The sequence below is a fragment of the Vipera berus genome (genome assembly GCF_964194415.1).
Source record: "Vipera berus genome assembly, chromosome: 7".
NCBI lineage: Eukaryota > Metazoa > Chordata > Lepidosauria > Squamata > Viperidae > Vipera > Vipera berus.
Genome location: NC_138209.1, coordinates 1,107,290 through 1,127,289, shown reverse-complemented (window position 1 = coordinate 1,127,289; position 20,000 = coordinate 1,107,290). Strand labels below are relative to the sequence as shown.

At 50.3% G+C, this 20,000-nt stretch overlaps 1 protein-coding gene across 3 annotated transcripts in view; it reads left to right on the top strand.

The window, feature by feature from the left end:
- ZNF638 (zinc finger protein 638) overlaps window positions 1-19,527 on the top strand; it is a 40,763-nt gene extending 21,236 nt beyond the window's left edge. For all 3 annotated transcript variants that reach the window (XM_081332291.1, XM_081332290.1, XM_081332289.1), the window contains 14 exons: window positions 492-541; window positions 2,542-2,673; window positions 3,071-3,196; window positions 4,042-4,083; window positions 4,578-4,718; window positions 5,526-5,651; window positions 6,136-6,185; window positions 9,915-11,259; window positions 11,796-11,849; window positions 13,259-14,402; window positions 14,490-14,561; window positions 16,024-16,113; window positions 16,697-16,815; window positions 19,226-19,527. In XM_081332291.1, coding sequence (XP_081188417.1) covers window positions 492-541; window positions 2,542-2,673; window positions 3,071-3,196; window positions 4,042-4,083; window positions 4,578-4,718; window positions 5,526-5,651; window positions 6,136-6,185; window positions 9,915-11,259; window positions 11,796-11,849; window positions 13,259-14,402; window positions 14,490-14,561; window positions 16,024-16,113; window positions 16,697-16,815; window positions 19,226-19,288 — 3,554 coding nt within the window. In that variant the 3' untranslated portion in view covers window positions 19,289-19,527. The remainder of the gene's footprint in view (window positions 1-491; window positions 542-2,541; window positions 2,674-3,070; window positions 3,197-4,041; window positions 4,084-4,577; window positions 4,719-5,525; window positions 5,652-6,135; window positions 6,186-9,914; window positions 11,260-11,795; window positions 11,850-13,258; window positions 14,403-14,489; window positions 14,562-16,023; window positions 16,114-16,696; window positions 16,816-19,225) is intronic.
- The last annotated feature ends 473 nt before the right edge of the window (window positions 19,528-20,000 follow it).

Sequence of the window (20,000 nt, the reverse complement as noted above, 5' to 3'; positions counted from 1 at the left end):
AAGACATCGCTTCCCTGCGGGGAGAGAGGCAGTTGGCAGAAGGGGCGGCCTCCTCCAGGGTGGCTGCTTTGGGGGTTCTCTTGGGCTGAGCTTTCTGCACGGAGGTTTGGGGCGCCACTCCTCGGGAACGGTGGGTAGGGTGGTAGCGGGGTGTGTGGGGGGGCACGCCAGCAATGGTCGGAGTGGGAGAGAGGGAGGAGGGACATTTGTGGCCGGGGTTTTCTTCATTGGCAAGTCCCGGGCTTTCCTAGCTGGCACATGTGGGAATTCCCCTGCTGGCTGGGGAATTCTGGGAGTTGAAGTCCACACACCTTTGAACAGCTGCGGTTGAGAAGAAAAAACAACAACACAGCTCTAGAATGAGCAGAACATACAATGAGTTCCTTTCTTACCCCTAGGAATCTCAATCGCTCTCCCAAGTAACTCTTCAACCGGTAAGAATTGTTTATTTTTTTAAAAAAAAATAATTCTTTTTTTTTTTTAAATTGCAGATAAGTCAGAAGCGGTTGAGAGTCCTGAAGCGGTTGAATCTGGCGTCAAGGTAGCCGTCTCTCCTCCTCCTTCAGAGCACTTGTAAAGCCCCACCGGAGCCGGGAGACCTGGCCTTACTTCCTGCCTGCCAACCCGTTCTCCTTTCCAGACACACACACGGGGCTCACGATCCCTTGGTCGCATTTTGGGCGCTTGGCAGTTGACCCATGTTTACCGCTGTTTGCAGCAGCCACGTGACCGTGATTTATGAATCTCTTTTTTTTTTGGCTAGAAACTGGTGTTTACTTCTGGTTTCCAGCAAGTGAAACCCTCACCCGAGTACCATGAGTTTGCTTAAAGATCATGGTGGTGTTTGTTTAATGAGGGGTAAAATTGATTAGGGACGTGGTGGCTCAGTGGGTTAGGACGCTGAGCTTGTCGATCAGAAGGTCGGCAGTTTGGCGGGTCGAATCCTGAGTGCCGCGTAACAGAGCGAGCGCCTGTTACTCATCCCAGCTTCTGCCAACCTAGCAGTTTGAAAGCACATGAAAATAGGGACCACTACGGTGGGAAGGGAACAGCGTTCCGTGCGCCTTTGGTGTCTAGTCATGCCGGCCACATGACCACGGAGACGTCCTCGGACAAGCGCTGGCTCTTCGGCTTTGAAGCGGAGATGAGCACCGGCCCCTAGAGTCGGAAACGACTAGCACGCATGTGTGGGGGAACCTTTACTTTTACCTAAAATTGATTGCGGTCACGCGGTGACCCGCTTAACGACCGCAGTGACTTACAGCCATAATTCTAGGCTCATAACGTTGAGGACCACCTGTATCATAAACTAACCGGAGCTGCTCTTTCCCTCGTGGTTCCTTTCTCATTTCTAGCTAGCCTGTAGTCCTCGCTCTCCTTATACGGAACCCTAAAAGGCCTCCGTATTTTGTCCCAGCTCAGTGGGGTGGCCATTTGTAGGAGACAACCAGGTCCCTACATTCCCTCCCCCAAGGAGAGGCAGGAATTTCCTTCAGGGGTAATAAGTGGGAAAAAGCCGGACCCTTCTCGGAGAAAATCCCAACGTCCTAAGACAGACCTTGAGTGGGCCTAGCGCTGCCGTCCACCTCCTGGTGCAAAAGGCATCATTTGTAACTTTACAGTTGTGCTATTGAAAGCATTTTTCTAATGCTTCGTGTACAGGCAATCCTCGATTTAACCACCACGATTGAGCCCCAAAATTCTGTGGTTAAGCGAGACGTTTGTTAAAAGTGGGTTTTGCCCCATTTCATGACCTTCTTTGACACATTGGTTAAGTGGATCGCTGCAGTTAGTAACACGGTTGTTAAGTGAACCTCGTTTCCCTATCGAATTTGCTTGCCAGAAGGGTCGCCAAAGGGGATCACGTGAACCCCCCCCCCTCAAGACTTGGCAACCGTCATAAATACGAGCCAGGTGCCAAGCGTCCGGGTTTTGACCACGTGACTGCAGGGAGGCTGCAACGGTCGTGTGAAAAAGGCTCCTGAGTCATTTTTTCCCAGTACCGTTGTAACTTCGAACAGTCACTAAATGAACTGTTGTAAGTGGAGGACTTACCTGTATGTATTCCTCATTAAAAATTTCTAGCATTCAAGTTTAAGTTCTTTTTTAAACGCCCATCTCATTCCAAAAGAAAGTATTGCATAGGATTATTATTTTTTTCGAAATTCTGATTAGATTTTGAGGTTGGATTCCTGGGGCCTAGAAAGGCCAGGGGGAGATGGGGGGTGGGGGTAGGAATTTATTCTACCAGCCTCCATGTGCCACATTTTCCCATTTCCAGGAGAGAGAGAAAGACTCATCCCTGCTTGGCCAAAAGGGCAGGAGAAGGAAAGCTGGCCTTTATTTTTTTTAAAAAAGATATAGCCAAATTTATTTGTCGCCCATCTCGCTCCTCAAGGCGACTCTGAGCGGCTTTGCAGCCCCCTGAGGGGATTCTAGGGGACAGGTCAACGGGTTCCTCAAGGTGGGAAGCAGGAAACGGCAGGGGAATATTAAGCTTGCCCGGTACAGATTCTGATTTGCCGTTTCCTGTTTTCCCAGGATCCAGAAGAGATGTGTGTTGTGATGATTTCGAGTTTTCCCGAGGCCGGGCTGAGTCTGGAGGAGATCCGAAACTTAACCAAGCCCTTTGGGAAAGTTAAAGATATTTTAATTGTGTCTTCGCATAAGAAGGTACTGAACCGTCTGCACGGAGAGAGGGGAGAAAATATATCTGATCCGTTCGTTCGTTCTTTACTTCAGTTTTTCTGAAGCTAGCTTGTTTTTTTAATACACCGTCTGTACAACTAGGAAGACCTTGGTCGCCCATTGGTGGCATCGTGGATTGTGATGTATCGGCTATGTCCTCTTGTGCTGGTTCTGTTTAGGTTTCTTTGATTTGGGTGTTTGACTTACGTATGGCCTTTGGCTCTAGTAAATTGGATTCATTCTTTATTGATTAATGATTGGGAATGATGCATTTTTCCACCCATTGCCAACATTTGGAACAAAGAAGTCATTTGGTTTCCGGTCATTGAAAACAGTTTCTTACTATTATTATTTTTATTTATTTTATTTTATTTTTAAAAAGGCATACGTAGAAATAAGTCGCAAATCTGCAGATTCCATGGTGAAGTTTTATACCTGCTTCCCAATGTGGGTGGAAAAGAACCAGCTCTGCATTTCTCTGGTCCCTGAGCTGAAAGATCTAAATGAGGTCAGTACATTTTATTTATGAAATTTATTGGCCAGCCATCTTGCCCCAAGGCGACCGTTCTGAAATGTTTCTTAAAGAGTAAATTAAAGGTTCTTTGTTACCCAACTCCCTCATTGCTCCTAAATACCTAGCTAGGCTTAGTGAATTGCAACAACTGAAGAGGACAGAATTCTTTGGCGGCTCCTTATTGTCCCGTAACACTTCCTGGCTTCTTTCATCGGTTGTACATTGTGGTTATACTCTTGGGGAGCAGAGTATGTCACAGGAAAACGGGGAGGTCAGTGAGAGGGAAAGCTATGGAAAAAGGGTATTTACTTACCTAAGAAAATTTATACGGCCACTCGACTCGCTCTCAGTGACTTCGGGCGGCTTACAAGAATAAAAGCCTAATACAAGGACAATAAAAAAGCAATAACACCTTCCCCCCCCACACACACACCCCTCTGAGGACAACAATTAAATGAGCTCTTGGGCTCTGTGTCACCCTGGGGCCCCCAAGCCCTTTGACAGGACCACATCTTCAGGGTCTTACGAGAGAGTGTCCGAGTAGGAGCCAGTTTCACCTCTGCAGGGATGATGTTCACCAGGGAGGGAGCCCCCACCAAGTAAGGCCCTTCTTGGGGACTTGCAACACCCCCTGCCTCCCCACTCTGGTGGGTCAGGGGGATGTGGTCCGTCAAAGACCCTCATCCCCGGTCAAGCAGGGCTCTGAAGGTGACAGCCAGCACCCCGAGTTGGACCTGGAAGTTGACAGACTAAGAAGATTGGCAGCAGAAGATGGGTGATGAAGGGAGACTTTGTAAATCGATAAATTGCTTAAATTTTCTTGGCCCTTTCTTTTTTAGGAGATTATATTTACTACGATGATTAAAGACGCCAATCCAGACGTAAGTAACCAGAGTTCTTCCTTAGTATGTTGTTACTCAGCCTGGGCCCTTGGGGTAGAGAAAGGGGTTACAAAAATAGCAAAACAGATTTTTTCTTGTTAGAGGGGGGGACGACTGTGAAATAGTCCATCTCCTGCATCTGGAAAGTATTGATTAAAAAAGGAATTGTTGCGTGTGTTGAGGATACAGGCAGCAGGAAACTCGCCTGCCGATTCAGGGTGGACAGTGTAGTAGTCTAGAGCGTTTTCGGCCTCGGTCCCCCCTCAGAAGTAATTGTGTGAGGACAACCAATAACGGCTTTAATCATGGAAACGAGTTGGGAGGAGCGGCAGATTCCCGCAGAGCCGTGCGCTGCCAAGGAAGAAGGTGCAGAAGAGGCTGGGCTTCTGGTTCAGCTGAGGAGGAGTCTTCCGAAGGACGGGTTGACTCGAATCAAGGAACACCACCACCACCCCCCGGGCCCATTCTGCCCTCTCGCCTTGCCTTCCCACCAGGTGAACACGGAGACGCTCTACACCCAGTTTGTGCACCTGGGGAACCTGCCAGACGGGGGCTACTCCGAGCTTGAAATCCTTTGCGTCGGCCTCCGCTTCGGACGAGTGGACCATTACATGGTGATCACTAATAAGAACAAGGTGACCTTTGCTTTCTACAAAGGGGGAGTGCAGCACCTGTGGGAGGAAGGAGGGCAGAGCGAAGAAGGGGGCTCGGCTTAGCATCCTTAACGTAGCCAGCCCTCCCTTCCGTTCCATTGGTCCGTATCTAACTCCAAGCAGGGGCCAGCCATGAGTTGGGAAGATCCCTGTTAGCAATAAACCGGCGCGGGCCTGCTCTTTCGTGCCTGGCCGTGCCAGAGGTGGCCCTTACAGGATAGCCTAGCTTGACAAATCACTACAGGGGACCTAGCCCATTGCTAAGCAGGACGGTAGTTAAAAGTGAGTTCCGTCCCATTTTACCACCTTGCTTGCCGCCGCTTGTTAATCACCGCAGTTGTTAGTGACACGGTTGTTGACTTTGCTTGTCAGAAGGTCGCAAAAGGGGATCGCCTGACCCCGGGGCACGGCAAGCGTCTTCAATACAAGTGTCCCAATTTTGCTGCCACAGTCCCAAGTGTGAAAAAGGGTCCCGAGTCACTCCCCCCCCCCCAGCGTTGTTAATAACTTCCAATGTTCACTAAATGAGCGGTTGTGAGCTGAGGGCTATCGGTGTATTCTGTCCCTCGGCTTCAAGGCACGCTCCTGGTCAGGTCGGGGGAGTGTTTAAAAACTTTTTTTAAAGAGCTGAAAAACCGGGAGCTGGTCTTTAAAGAGATTCCCACCCTCCTGTCAAGGGGCTGGTGGGAAGGCAGTGTCCCCCTCCCACGCTCCCCTTGAAGAAACGCCGCTTTTGCTGCAAGTCCAGAGGCTTCCCTGTTGATTTTTCTGCCCTTTTGAATTTTCAAGGCGGTTCTCCAGCTGAACAGTGCCGAGTCAGCAGCCTCCATGTGTCGCTTCTTAAAAAGGTATCCCTACAGTTTGGGAGAAGTCCAGCTGACTATTTCACGCTCGCCCAGAATAGAACCCGCAGCTGTAAGTCCTCTTCACTTATTTGGCCTCTTTGTTGTGAATTAGTTTGCAGCCTGACATATCCAAGGATGGTTTTTGAATACTGAGAACGCTTGTGATTTTTAATGACAACCTGTGGGTGGGCAGGAGCCAGGGGTTTCTTCTTGTTGTTGTTGCTGCCAGGTGAAGGATGATTGAGAAACAGCTGTCTGGAAATTCGCCATCCGAGCAGGGTTGCAAATTACGGTAGAATGGAGCGTAGCTTGCAGAATTTATAACCGGAATTTGTACAAAATTAACAGTGATTTTCCAGCTTTTGCCTTTAGGCCAGGGGCGTCAAACTGTCGGCCCGCCGGCCGGATGCGTCATGCCGAAAACGTGCCCACTCCATCGCCGGCCATGGGGGGAAAAAACGTCACGTGACGTTGCAAGTTTGACACCCCTGGTACAGGCAGCCACACTGTGGTATTGTTTCTTGCATATCAAACAGCTGAACTTTTTTTAACAGGCTGATGCTGTAAAAAAAGAAGTGAAAAACCAAGATGCAAGCCAAGAGAGGTATTTTTTCATTGATATCCAAAGTGGGTGCGTGTATTTGTGTGTGTGTGTGTGTGTGTGTGTGTGTGTGTGAGGGTAGGTGTGGGGATGGGATGCGAGAGATTTAAATACGGAAGAAACATAATTCTCACTTTCCCCTTTTGTGCTAAGCCCTGACTTCTGGCTTTTTAGAAGCGATCCCTGCCATTTCCCTCCTTGCTTTGCCCCAGTCTGGACCTTGGCATGAAACTACAGCCGTTGAAAGAATAAATGGCCTTTTGAATACACGCATGCAGATCCGTTCATCCGTCTCAATTGTCTTTTGTTCCTGGGACACAAGTGAGCCCTGAGGAGTGACACCACCACCCAATAATCGTTGCGGGTATCCGACCTATATTTTTGAGTGCCAGTGCTTTTTAAAAAAATCCTGGTGCCTTTCCACACCTTTGGTTAACGTGGTTCATTTTACTACTAAGTCGGTTGGCTTGGGACCTGGGATATGTGACTTTTATCATTTGAATGCAGCCCAGCAGGTCACAACCTGGGCTGCCACCCTCTAAAATGTGCCGAGTGCTAAATTACGTTCTGGGGTTGAAAACACTACAAACTCTGGAGAGGTAACACAAAATTCAAATAGCTGTATTGGGACTTAATTTACATATTTATAAATAGACCAGTAAAGGAACAAAGATACTTTAATGCACGATGAAGGAATATTTTCCTTTGAAAATGGCCTTTGTAACCCCAAACCCATCTCCTCCCTAGCTTACTCGAGAGACGTAAATATAACTTACCTATCTATCTATCTATCTATATTGTAGATACGCATTTAAAATAAATGTACTTTAGGCAACCAGCAGCTTCGAAAACGATATCTGTGGTGTTCGCTAACTATATTGTGATGTAGACCTGGAGCAGGTTTTGTGTATTTTATTTTATCATAACTAATAAAATACTGTTTTTAGAGTACTTACTTATACGCATCCAGCCTCTTGAGTTGTTGATGGATCTCTGCACATTGCCTATGGAGAACACTGGCTTGGGCACGACGGTCTCTTTTCCCATCAGAAAACGTTTGGATTTCTGGGTTAAACGGCGGGCACTCCAGGGTGACTCTTCCTAAAACAGCTTCGTGTTTTTATTGTCTTTTTTCTGCCTGTTCTGTCAAAGGGAGGGAGCAGTACGGCTGTGAGGTGCTCAGAGGTGTTAACTTTTTAAACTATTTTTTTTCCAGACATTTCAATTTAAAATGGAAGAAACTCTGTGTTAACTTACAAAGCAGGGGTGTCCCACCTTGGCCACTTGAGGCCCTGTGGACTTCAACTCCCAGAATTCCCCAGCCAGCTTTGCTGGCTGGGGAATTCTGGGAGTTGAAGTCCACAGGGCCTCAAGTGGCCAAGGTTGGACATCCTGTTATAAATGGTGCTCCTTATACTGATAAAAATGAAAGCAAGAAAACCTTTCAGGCTACGGAACGCAGAAAGCAAGCTAATTTTTCCCTATTGCCTTGTTCTTATCGATAGTTTGGGGTGGGTTTTTTGGGGGGGGGGGAAACTATATTTATGTCTTTGCAGCTGATCAGGCAGGCTTGCTGGCCATTACGACAGGTGATGCAAACGTGAGCAGATCCTCTTCTCAATGAGGGGACCTGGCAGCTGTCCTGAATATTTTGTCTCAGGTGCTCCATCACGGGAGGCTTTTAAGAAGGGAATGGACCGCCTCCTGTCTGAAACGGTCTAGGGTCTCCTGCCTGAGCAGGGGGTTGGACTAGAAGACCTCCAAGGCCCCTTCCGGCTCTGTTATTCTGTTAAGTTGGAGGCTGCCCTTTTGACTTCCAAACTGTCGTTTGTCCTTTTCATTCAGTTCCTCAGTAGTCCGAAGAGAGGAGCTGCCTTAGTGCCCGAGCCCCACTGCGGAATAAGCTGTTTTTAACGCTCCCTGAAATCAAGAGGACCTGTCAAGTTTCTGCAGCTTTATTTTTATTTCCCGATTTTTTCCCCCCCATACTTCTTCCAACACGTTACCTTTCTTGCTTACGAATCCTGGTTTTGTTGTACTTCGTTACAGCAAGAGCTTTTGGATTTCTGAGGCATCCAAACGGCCAAGTTTGTTCCCCCCCCCCCCCCCCGGGTCTTAAAATAGCATTCTTCTGCTCCTGAGTGAATTAAGTCCAATTCCCGTATTCCTCGAAAGCTATTTGAAATATTTTCGGCAGGTTGCTTACGAGTAATAGCCCCCTTTGATTAAGGAGACGATTGAATGGGCTTCAAACAACTTTTTCATCCTTTTTTCCAGCAGAAAAAGAAATTCAGTGTAATTTATTTTTATGGCTATTTATAGTTAACACGGTCTTACAGCCCCTTTCCACCTAAACAGTTACGTAAGTTACTTCTTTTGGAAGGATATCTCTTAGGATTGAACGCTACGCCTGTAGAATATCAATACCATTGAATGGAGGCGCACAGCTCAAAAGTCCCAGCCAAAGCCTAAAGAGATTTTGATTTAATCTTGAGTAAGTTTGTTCGGAAACGGGGTCAGTCTGACCTCTGCTCTTTACTCCATCTTTCTGGGTTTTTTTCCCCTCATGGTCTCCTTTTCTTTCCTGGCTGTTGGAAAAGCCAGTCCTCATTTGAAAGACCACAGTTTCTCAGCCTCTGTTAGCGACAAAACCTTGGATCTTCTAAAATTGGCCCCGCTTTGCAGGGCTCTGCCCGTTACCATTTTTTATATATTTTTTTTGCAGAAGATTATGAAAACTTTTCCTGCGATGACAAAGGCCTGTAAAGTTTGCAATTAGTACATTCCTGTTTTCTCTTACTGATTCTGAGGAGAACTTGAGTTCCTCCCCCCCCCACACACACACACAATTGTCTACTATTCTGTGGCTTCGTGTTTCTTTGTGTCGGCCCTACAAATGACAATTCCTGTCCGTGACCCAGTTTGGGTGTCCTGTCATCATCCGTTGTAGTGATATTGACACTCCAGCCCCCTTCCCTAAATAATCCAAGCTGGATTTAAAGACCCTGTCCTTGAAATCGTAGATAACGGCATACGATTGTCCCAAAGGGGGCGGGGTGTGGGAGGGAAATGGAAGATCTCTTTATAGATCTCCGGAAGTCATTTATTTGGCTGAAAACAGTTGGAAAATAAATAAACAAGATAGGCTCTCAGACAGAGCTGTTGAAACTGCTTATATTTTTGAAAAAAAAAATCCTGTGTAAACTCCTGTGTATACATTGTCTTGTAATTCAGATTTCTTTGGGAGCTGTTAGACACTTGGACTACACTCAAGCATAGCCTTTTGCATGTGGATATTTCCCTTCCCCGTGGAAGTGTCCTGGCTCATTTTGGTTCCTTAGGGACAGCCTGCTGGTCCTGTGGACAAACTATTAAATCTTTCTTGTTTTCAGTTTAAATAACCCATCCACAACCTCAGCACAGGTTCTCTGTGTGTTTATATGTCTGTTTCCCCCCCCCCCCGGCCAAGTTCTGATCTTCAGCTCTTGGGTCAACAGAGCATTTCCCTAGTCAGCTTCCAAGAACCCCTGAGGTTGCCTGCCACGATGGGAGGTAACTTAAGAAAGAAGCGTTTCACCCACGCTTACACCGAGGGTAGTGAGATAAGTTAAGATCTCCCCATGCTAAGCCATCATGCTGCAGGAAATCCCAGCCGTTGGCCTCAAGAGCTAATTAATAACTGTGGCGTTCTCAACCTAGCTTGATTTCTTCTGTTTTTTTAAATGCATTTAGCCCTGACTTGAAAGCAATTCCCGAAGGATCAGGAGTGGTGCACCCATCCGCCGTTCCTCCCACGGAGGCCACGGAAGACCGCGGCTCCGATTCAGAGGCCTTTCCAGAGACAGAGACGCAGCACTTGGGTAGCCAGAAGATGGTAGGGGAAGTGGCTTCCGAGCCCCTGAAGACCGAAGACTCGGAAGAAGACTCAAAAGCGTTAAAGGAAGACTTTGGGCTTGGGACTCCGAGCACAGGCGAGGATTTTGAGTCATCGGAAAGGCAATCCGAAGAAGCCTGCGCTTTGTCCTCCGCTGTGAAAAAGGAAGAAAAGGGGACTGACGATTCTGAGCAGGAACTGCCGAGAAAGGCCTCTCCGTCGGATGGAGAGAAGGCAAACGAGGAGGTAGCTCCTCCTCCTCCTCCTGGGAAAGCGGGAGAAGCGCACGCCGCCTCGAAAGAAGAAACCGCCAGAGCCCTCTCTGCCTCGGCCACGGAAGAAGGCACAAGTGCAGACTTGGGGCCGGGCCCCACACAGGCCGCCCTGGAAGAAATGCCAAGCACGGATATGCTGTCCGCCGACAGGCCCACGTCTCCAGCAGCAGACCGTAGCGAAGCCAGCGTGGGGTTAGCAGAAACCCCGGCTCCCAGGCTTCAGGTGAAGACGGAGGACGAGTCGGAGGGCCCCTCTGCCGCTTCTCAAGCGAAGGTGGAGGTAGCAGCAGAGCCGGCAGGGGCGGAAACGAAGGAAAACCTAAAGGAAAAGTTTCAGCTGCAGTTGGCCAGGGTTGAAGTGACCCTGGAGAAGCTCCCTGAAAACCTGGTATTGAAGGCTGAAGAAGCTAAACTGGGAAAGACCCCAGAAGAGAGCGCCAAGGTGCAGAACCCCGAGCACGTTGTGCCAAAGACACCGCAGGGTAAAGGGCCGGGACAAGCCCAAGCCGAGGAATCCTGCAAAGCGAGCACGTCGGAGGCAGAGACGGTAGCCAACCCAGAGGCCGCTTCGCTCAGCAAAACGGTCCTGAAGGCTTCCAACCCACCCAAGGCTTCGAGACTTTCGGCTCGAAGGAAAGAGGAGAAGCCAGCCGGCAAGCCGGTCGCCAAGAGCCAAGGGCCGGCTGAGAAGACGCCGTCGCCGAAACAGCCGAGTCAGCCAAAACCCGCAAACGGTCGGTCCGGCGTCCCAGATAGCGCCAAATCTAAGCTAAGCATGAGTTCGGTGGTGGTGGTTGCGTTAGGCACTGGGAAGAGCTCCTCGCAGCAAGACAAGGACCCCCCGGCGGAGACCAAGGGGAGTCCAAAGCAGAGCCGAGAGCCAGAAAGTAGACCCTCCAACCTCAAGCGGGATGCCGGCGGCAATAAGGTGAGGAGGGGATAAAGCACTGGCTGGCCCCCTAACCTTGACGCTTCTTCCAGACCTTGAGCGAGTCCCCGTCCCTTCCCTCCCCCTGTACGCGGTTGCGTCCGGTGGCGCCACGCAAGCGGTTGGTGCCACACCGCGCCGGTTGGGAGGTGCGTTTGGAAGTGCTCGACCTGGATGCGTTTGGCGGAAGGGAGGAAAGAGCCGGCTCTTCGCAGTGCAGTTCCCGAACGGACACGCGGTGTGTGTGTTCGTTCCTTCCTCCCTCCCATGGCGGCTCCTGAGATTCCCCTGTTCCGAGGTGCGGCTTCTCGTGGGGCATCCCGACTGCTTCGCGTAGACTCGATGATCCTGGAGTCAGATAAGTTACCCATAAAAAGCCACTGGAGCGCCGAGTACTCGGGTCTTGGAAACGATTGGCACGGTTTCAACTTGTGGCGTGTAAAGAATACCACTTTTTCTGACGTGCTGGTTAATTGTGCCCGCAAGGCCACGGCCTTAATTGCTCACCGTCTTTCAATTTCCTTCCCTCCCCACAGGTGTCTGCTGGGAGAAATACCAGAGCCTCTAAAAGCAGTCCCAAACCCAAAGAGGTAAGCCAGCCAATGAACACGGTTCCTGTAACCCCGGGTATTGATACGTGGGAATGCCCTTAGGGCCTGGGACTCCAAACTGGGCAGCTTGAAGACTGATGGGCTGGAATTCCCCAGCTATCTTTTTAAAGGAGTTGTTGACCATGTGCCTAAACCAGGGGTCTTCAAACTTGGCCCTTTGATGACTTGTGGGCTTCAAATCCCAGAATTCCCAGTTGCCAAAGTTGGAGACCCCTGTGGTAAGTCAGTGTTGAATTGGGTGGCCACGTAGATTTGTTTAATTAATAAAACAAATCTTCCCCCTCCCCAATTCTAGAACAGCCTGGGAGAAAACCAAAGAGCCAGGCTTTGTCAATGAAGACTCAAGGCAGCTTGTCATTCCAAGGGGCTAGTCCCTGGTGCCTACCTGGGACCCCATTGCAACCCATTCCGAATCTTGCTCCGTCTTCTCCCCTCTCCTGCTTAGCAGAGGAGCAGCGTGCCTGGCTGAGGAATTCTGGGAATTGACGTCCACAAGTCATAAACGGGCCAAGATTGTCCTAAACTCTTCCCAAAACTGAATCCAAATGGTTAACTCGGCGATTAATAATTGAGGAGCCCTACTCTTTTAACTTCACTGTTAGCTACTTCTAGGAAAAGTATTTTTTCCTGAGAAGTGAATTGTGGCAGTTGGGTGGAAGTGACTTTCCCAGAACTCTGCCTATTCCACTCCAGAGTTGTTGTTTTTTTAGCAATTAACTTTGGGGAGAGGGGAGCCTGCGAGTCAATTCTGACTCCTGCAATTTTCTAGCCCAGATTTTTTTTTTAAAGCGGTTTGCCATTTCTTCCTTCCTAGGGCTGAGCGGGAGGGACTGGCCCAAGGTCACCCAGTTGGTTTCACACCCAAGGCAGAACTTGGATCTCCCTCTTTCTAGCCATGACCCTAACTGGCTCTTGACCATTAAAATGTGGACACAAATGTCATAAATATTGCTAAGCACATTGATTCGTGCTTTAGATTGTAAGCCGCCCTGAGTCTTCGGAGAAGGGCGGGATATAAATGGGATTAAGAAAAATAAAAAAAAATAGTGACAGAAACAGACTCCGAAAATGACAAACAAGCGGCTTATATGCCTCTTTGAACCTGTGAAAGGTCTCCTTCATTCCAGATCACCTTCTAAAGCAAGGGTGGGCAAACTGTGGCAACCTCACATCCTGTGGAATTCTGGGAGTTGAAGTCTGCAGGTAGTAAGGTTGTCGTGGTTGCCTATGCCTGTTCTAAAGCATCCCCTGACTGTTTCCCTCACACTTTCTTTTTCCTTTTCCTTTACTTTTAATATCGGCCACAATCAGGTGTGTCTCTACGTCCTTTACAAATCGTATGGTGTAAAACTGTGGCTCCCCCCCCTTTTTTTTCTCCCTTTCTTCAGGAGGAGGAGCTTTTTCCATTTAATTTGGATGAGTTTGTCACCATGGATGAAGTTGTCGATGAAGTGGAGTCTCCGCAGCCTAGGAGGAACCCCACGAGGGGCAAAAGGAAGGAGCCCCCGAAGAAAAACCTTCCCTGTGAGCCGAGCTCCAAGAGAAAGAAGGCCAAGGCCGCGCCCGAGACCGAGGTCTCCTTCGTGACCTTGGATGAAATTGGAGAAGACGAAGGTGGGATGGGCCAGGCAGAGCTCCTGAGCTTGGAAGCCATGACCGACGCCCAGGGTATGGTCACGGTGGACGAAGTCAACGAAGAGGAGGAGCTGATCGACGATATGAAAGATCCCCAGTCACTGGTGACTCTGGACGAGATCTCCGAGCAAGAGGACGTCGCTCCGCCGGAGATGGCCAAGGAGCCTTTTGCGTCCGAGGAGAGCGAACCGGATCTGAAAACGGAGCCTTTGTTGACGGTGGACGAGATCGGAGAGGTGGAAGAGCTTCCCCTGAACGAGCTTTCCCACTTCAAGGATGAGGAGATGCTCAAAGGCAAAGAAGAGGGAAAAGCCGGGGTTGAGCACGCCGGGGATTTTCTCTCTTCCCAGATCCCAGACGACCCGAGCATTTTAGTCACGGTGGACGAGATTCACGAGGACAGCGACGACCAGCCCTTGATGACATTAGACGAAGTGACCGAAGAAGACGAAGACTTCCTGGAAGACTTCAACCGGCTGAAAGAAGAGTTTACTTTTGTTACCGTGGACGAGGTGGGCAGCGAAGAGGAGGAAGAGGAAGAAAAACCCGGCCCGTCCACCGACGGGAAATGGAAAGAAGCGACCAAAACAGCAGCGGAGGAAGAAGAGGAAGGAGCCGAGCGGGACGTCCCGTTTTCTGCCGAATTAGAAAACGTTAAAATTCCGGTCGACCCCTTGCCGGAGCCGAGGGAGAGTGCTTTGGACGAACTGCTGGAAGAGGAAGCATCGGCAGACCAGCTGGAGGATCCTCAAAGTCAGGACCCCAAAGTGGAAGAGGAGGTAGACCTAGACAGGGAAGAGGCCGAGCTAGAGCGTAAAGAAAAAGAGGAAGGACAAGACGTGGAGCAAACAGACCCAGCGGCGGAATCTGAGTCAGGTGGCAAGCAGCCGTCCACAGGTAGGAAGGGCATCGCCCTGGATACGGACAGCAGCGGACGCTCGGTGAGCAGACCGAGAACCTAAACGTGCCCCCTTCTCTTGGCAGAGCCGGTTGCGAACCAGAAGGAGCAGGCTTGCGGCAAGAGGAGCGGTTCGCAGGAGGACCAGCCGTCGGTCGGTAAGGGTGCCTCTTTTCCCAGCTACATCCCCCCTGACCCGCCAGAGCGGGGAGACAGGGGACGTAATGGGTCCCCTCTCTTGAGGATGTCCATCTGGCAGGACCTAGGAGAAGGGCCTTCTCTGTGGTGGCTCCCTCCCTGTTATTTGAAGGACCCTCATTTCCCACTTGTATCCACCTGACTCACTAGAGAAGGGGTCGGCAACCTTAAACACTCAAAGAGCCACTTGGACCCGTTTCCCAGGGGGGAAAAAACACTGGGAGCCGCAAAACCCGCGCGCGCAAGGGGGAGAGCTTGATTGAAGAGTTTAATTAAAAAGAAACAGAGGCTGCTGTGCATGAGTTCTCTCTCCCTCCCTCCTTCTCTTTCCCTCCCTCTCTCTCCAATCTTCTGCTCACCTGGTAAGCTGGCTTCACGCTGTTCTCCGACAAGCTGACACACATTCTTATTGGGCTGGCTCTCCTGTCCTTGGTCTGCCAGTCCACTTCCCCCACTCAGTGTGAGAGTGTGTGTGTGTGTGAGAGAGAGAGAGCTTCTGCTTTCTGCTGCTTCCTGCGGAGACGCAGCAAAGGCAGGAGCCCCACCCATAAGCTTGTCAGCTTGTGAACAGGGTGAAGCCACTCTCTTTTTTACACACACGGACACAGAGAGAGAGAGAGAAGGGAAGTGCAAGTGCCTGTCTCTGTCTCTTTCTCTGCAAATGGCAGAGGACGATTGGGAGCTGCAGGAGAAGGCTGTAAGAACTGCATACGGCTCCACAGCCGCGGGCTGCCGACCCGTGCGCTAGAGCAAGGAGGAAGGGAATAGTACGGGTGCCTCCTCTTGAGGAGGTCCATCTGGCGGGACCCAAGAGAAGGGCCTTCTCCGTGGTGGCTTCATCCCCGCAGAGATTGGCCTGGTCCCCGCTTGTGACACTCTTTCGCAAGGCCCCGAAGACCCGGTTCTGCCCACTCGGCCTGAGTGGGAGGGAGTCCATCAGGTGGCTTATTTGATGGATTGCTGTCGCCGGGGTGTGTGTGTGTTATTTTTATTGTCGTACATGGGGTTTTTATTTTTTATTAAGCTGCCTAGAGTCACATTCTCTAAATAAATAAATATATCAATAAACCTGAAGCTTGGAGAAGCAAGACGCAAGGAGAGGCCGGAATTCAGGAGCCACAGCGGTTCAAGCAGATACAGGTTTATTGCCTGCACTCTACAAGAATCTGAAATGTGACCAACTGGCCGTAGATGAGACTCAGTGGGATTCAAGTCCGGTGGCCTGGGCTTCGATCGCTTGGGGATATGAAGGGACGCGAGATCGATGACCCGCTTGATCCCTCCTTCCCTGGGGCTCAGCCTGGTCATCTGCGGGCGGGCAGCCACTCCTCAGAGACAAGCCACGTATGCAACGTGTGTGGCACGATGGGCAGCCAACGGATCAGTTACCCTGCTTTGCTAATCCGAACGTCCCTCTTGTAGATCGGACGGAATCCGAGGGTGAACCACCGGAAACTAAACAAAGAAAAGTAGATTCCGCAGAGAAGCCGAAGGCGGCAAGCCAGCTGAAAGGTAGGCCTTTGGGACAGCCTAGCCTGAAACGGAAAGCCGTCATTGTGTTCGGCGGGGGTCGCTTGCAGAGAGAATGGCTTCATCTCTGCTCGTCTGTCTTCACTATACTTCGAATCTCTGAGCTGTCAGGGCAGGTTTTCTGGGTGCCCCCCCCCCCACTTCAAAGACTAGACGGTTAGGGTGCTCTAAGACATCCCCCGAACGCCGAGGGCAGGAAGCAGAAATGGAAGGAGAATGGCGCTTTGCATATTTCTTGGTTTAGGCAACCTTGACTCTTTTATGACTCATGGGCTTCAATTCAGGAATTCTGGGAGTTGAAGTCCACGCGTCATAAAAGAGCCAAGGTTGCCTACCCACTGGTTTAGGAAATAATTGAAAGTGATAATTGGTGATAATTGCAAACAAGAAAAGCTGGGTGGGGGGGGAGGTAAAAATAAGCATCCGGGCACTTCTTGCGCCGTTTAGGCAGCCTTGTGTTGAGGTGGGCAGCCCGGCGGACTTAATAAACAAGGATTGAAAGGATTGAACTGAAATGGTCCTTGTCAAGATCTAATTTGTTTTGTTTGTCGCCTCCTAAATGTAGATTTAGATTTCCTGGTCCCCAAAGCGGGCTACTTCTGCCAGATCTGCTCCTGCTTCTGTGTGGACGAGGAATCCATGAAGAGCCACTGCCTGTCCCAGCTTCACCAGCAGAAGATGGAGGTAGCGCTTTCCCCTCCTGGCAGAGGCGCCCAAGGGGGGCGTTGAGTGGGGCCGCCTCCTCAACCGAGCGTAAACCCCCTGCTCCCTGCAGCGCCCCTGGGCCAGGATCCCCCCAGGATCCCTCCAGGAAAGATTCTTTCTACCGGGGTCTTTAGGATAGGGCTGGCCAAATCCGGGAGTCGTAAAAGAGCCAAGGTTGCCCACCCCTGGGCCCAAGGAGAAAGCCCTGAGGGGTTCAAAAGATCCCCGTAACTTGACCACAGCTCGTCCCCCACTGAACGACCGCCCTCGAGCCCAGGACTTACCTCGCTAAGCGAGACATTTGTTAAGCGAGCTTTGCCTCATTTTACGCCGCCTTCTTGCCGAAGTTGCGAAGTGAATCCCCGCAGTTGTAAAGTTGGTTGTTAAGCGAATCTGGGCTTCCCATCTTGTCTTAGCTTGTCAGAAGCCCACAAAAGGGCATCACATGACCTTGGGGCACAGCAAAGGTCACAGCATCTGAGTGTGCAAATCAGGTGGCCGCGGGGAGGCTGCAAGGGTCGTACCTGAAAAAAGTCACTGTGACTTCAGATGGTCCCTAAATGAACTGTTGTTAAGTCGAGGATTGCCGGTACATATCCCAGCAATGTATTCGACAGGAGGTTTCCTGTTTTTCTTTCTTGCCGCTGCCGCCTTTAAACTGCTTTTTTTCAACCACTCCTGAAGAAGCTGGCAAGGTGGTTGCTTCTTAAACCGTCTCCCAAATCCTTACTAATCGGGGAAGCAACTTGGTCTAAGCCTTGAAAGGGACGGAGGAGGGGGAGCTGCAAGGAGTAGGCAGAGACCCCAAGTTGTACCACACGGAGAGGAGAATATTTGTAGCCCAGGGTGGAAGTGGGGGATGCTGGGCGTGCTCTGAGCTCGGCCCAGACTAGGCAACCTCAGCACGAGTTAACCTAGTTTGGGTTTGGCTTGAAGTCAGCGTGACTTGATTTGGAAGAGATCTGTCCCATCTCTTGGTGAGGTCTCAACCGCCTGCATTGGTTAGGGAAAACGTCTCCATGTCCTGGTGGTTTATGCAGTGAGCAAGATGACTCCCTGGCCGTTTTGAGAAAGCCGACGCAATTCTAGGAGTCCTTGGGGAAGGGACTGAGAATAAGGGTACCATTAATGTAGAGCCCTGAGCAAAAAGACCCCAGAGCGCCCCCCCCCCGCCAGCCATCAGCATGGATTAACCCCCAGGTTAACATGGGATGTGGTGGCTCAGTGGGTTAGGACGCTGAGCCTGTCGATCAGAAGGTCGGCAGTTTGGCGGGTCGAATCCCGAGTGCCGCGTAACAGAGCGAGCGCCTGTTACTCGTCCCAGCTTCTGCCAACCTAGCAGTTCGAAAGCACGTAAAAATGCAAGTAGAAAAATAGGGACCACTCCGGTGTGAAGGTAACAGCGTTCCGTGCGCCTTTGGCATCTAGTCATGCCAGCCACATGACCACAGAGACGTCCTCGGACAAGCGCTGGCTCTTCGGCTTTGAAACGGAGATGAGCACCGGCCCCTAGAGTTGGAAACGACTAGCACGCGCGTGCGGGGGAACCTTTACCTTTTACGTTTTTAAACATCAGACCAACCATCAGGTGAACAAGACCCCAATCAAGAAACTGCCAAAAAAGCCAACAGCAAGCAGTCCAACCAAAGAATCCCCAAGACCACCCCCACTGTCACCGACAGGGCAAGCCAGAGAGTAGGAACTGACAGCAAACCCCACTCCTTACTAGCACGGATGAGGTGACCTAGTTGGGCCATGAAAGGTCTGCAAGGAAACCACCCAGCTCAGAGAGCACCAAGGTCCCCACAGTCCTCCTCCTCACTCACCGCTCACTTCTAGCACTGATGATGTTCCCTAGTTGGGTCATGAAACGTCTGCAAGGAAACCACCCAGCTCAGAGAGCACCGAGGACCCCACAGTCCTCCTCCCACCTCCAAAACCCCCTCCCTTCTAGCCCTGATGATGTCACCTAGTTTGGTAATGAAACGTCTGCAAGGAAACCACCCAGCTCAGAGAGCGTGAAGGACCCCCTCCTCCTCCTGCCCCCCCCTTGCAATACCCACTCCCTCCTAGCCCTGATGAGGTTCCCTAGTTGGGTCATGAAAGGTCTGCAAGGAAGCCAGCCAGGGGCTCAGAGAGCAGCAAGGACCCCTCACAGCCAGAAATGCTCTCCTTGATTAGAGCCCTGGGAGTTTTGTGTGTACAGGCCTGGGTGCCAAACTTGGAAAACTGCAGATAAAAGTGATAGGAAAGAAAACCAAACGAGAACGCTGGGCCTCCGTTTCTCCGAAAGGGGCAGCTGATTAGCCTTGGGGGGGGAGGCGGGGGCGGGAAACAAACCCTCTTATAATTTGTCAGAAAGACTTCAAACGTTTATCCACCTTTTCAGAAATTCATGATCAAGAGCACAGCCGAGGAGAACGAAGGTACGGAAGAAGAGAGCTTAACGTGATACGAAGACGGGAAGTGCCTCTGCGAAATTTTATTTAGGGTCCAGTTGCTTCTTTGTGTTTTATGTTCCTTTTTTGTTTTTTGTTGTTATTTTTTTTTTAACTTGGTTCCTTTCGGGAGACTTCCATGTCGTATTGCCTTCTGTTCCTCCGAGAAGCAGGCTATTAAAATTGTGTAGTGATTTTTGATTGCTTTCCACCGATAACGGTGGAAGTTCTCAAATAAATTCTTACTGTAAGAGTTTGTTTATTTATTTTATTTTATTTTATTTTATTATTTTATTTCTATACCGCCCTTCTCCCGAAGGACTCAGGGCGGTGTACAGGGCAATAAAATACAACATACAAAAATTAAAAATAAGATTAAATTAATCTAGCCCTAACAATAAATAATTAAACATTACAAATTAAAAATACCCCAAACCCATTAGACCAGGCCGGCTTGTTCAAATAAGTAAGTTTTCAGATCACGGCGGAAAGAGCGAAGGTCGGGAGCCATCCGGAGCTCAACCGGTAATTGATTCCAGAGGGCTGGCACGCCCACAGAGAATGCTCTCCCCCTGGGGGCCGCAAGCCGACACTCTCTGACCGGCGGCACCCTGAGAAGGCCCTCCCTGTGGGAACGCACAGGACGAAGGGAAGTTGACGCCGGCAGCAGGTGTTCCCTCAGATATCCCGGACCCTGAATCTCACCCGGAGGGCAACCGGAAACCA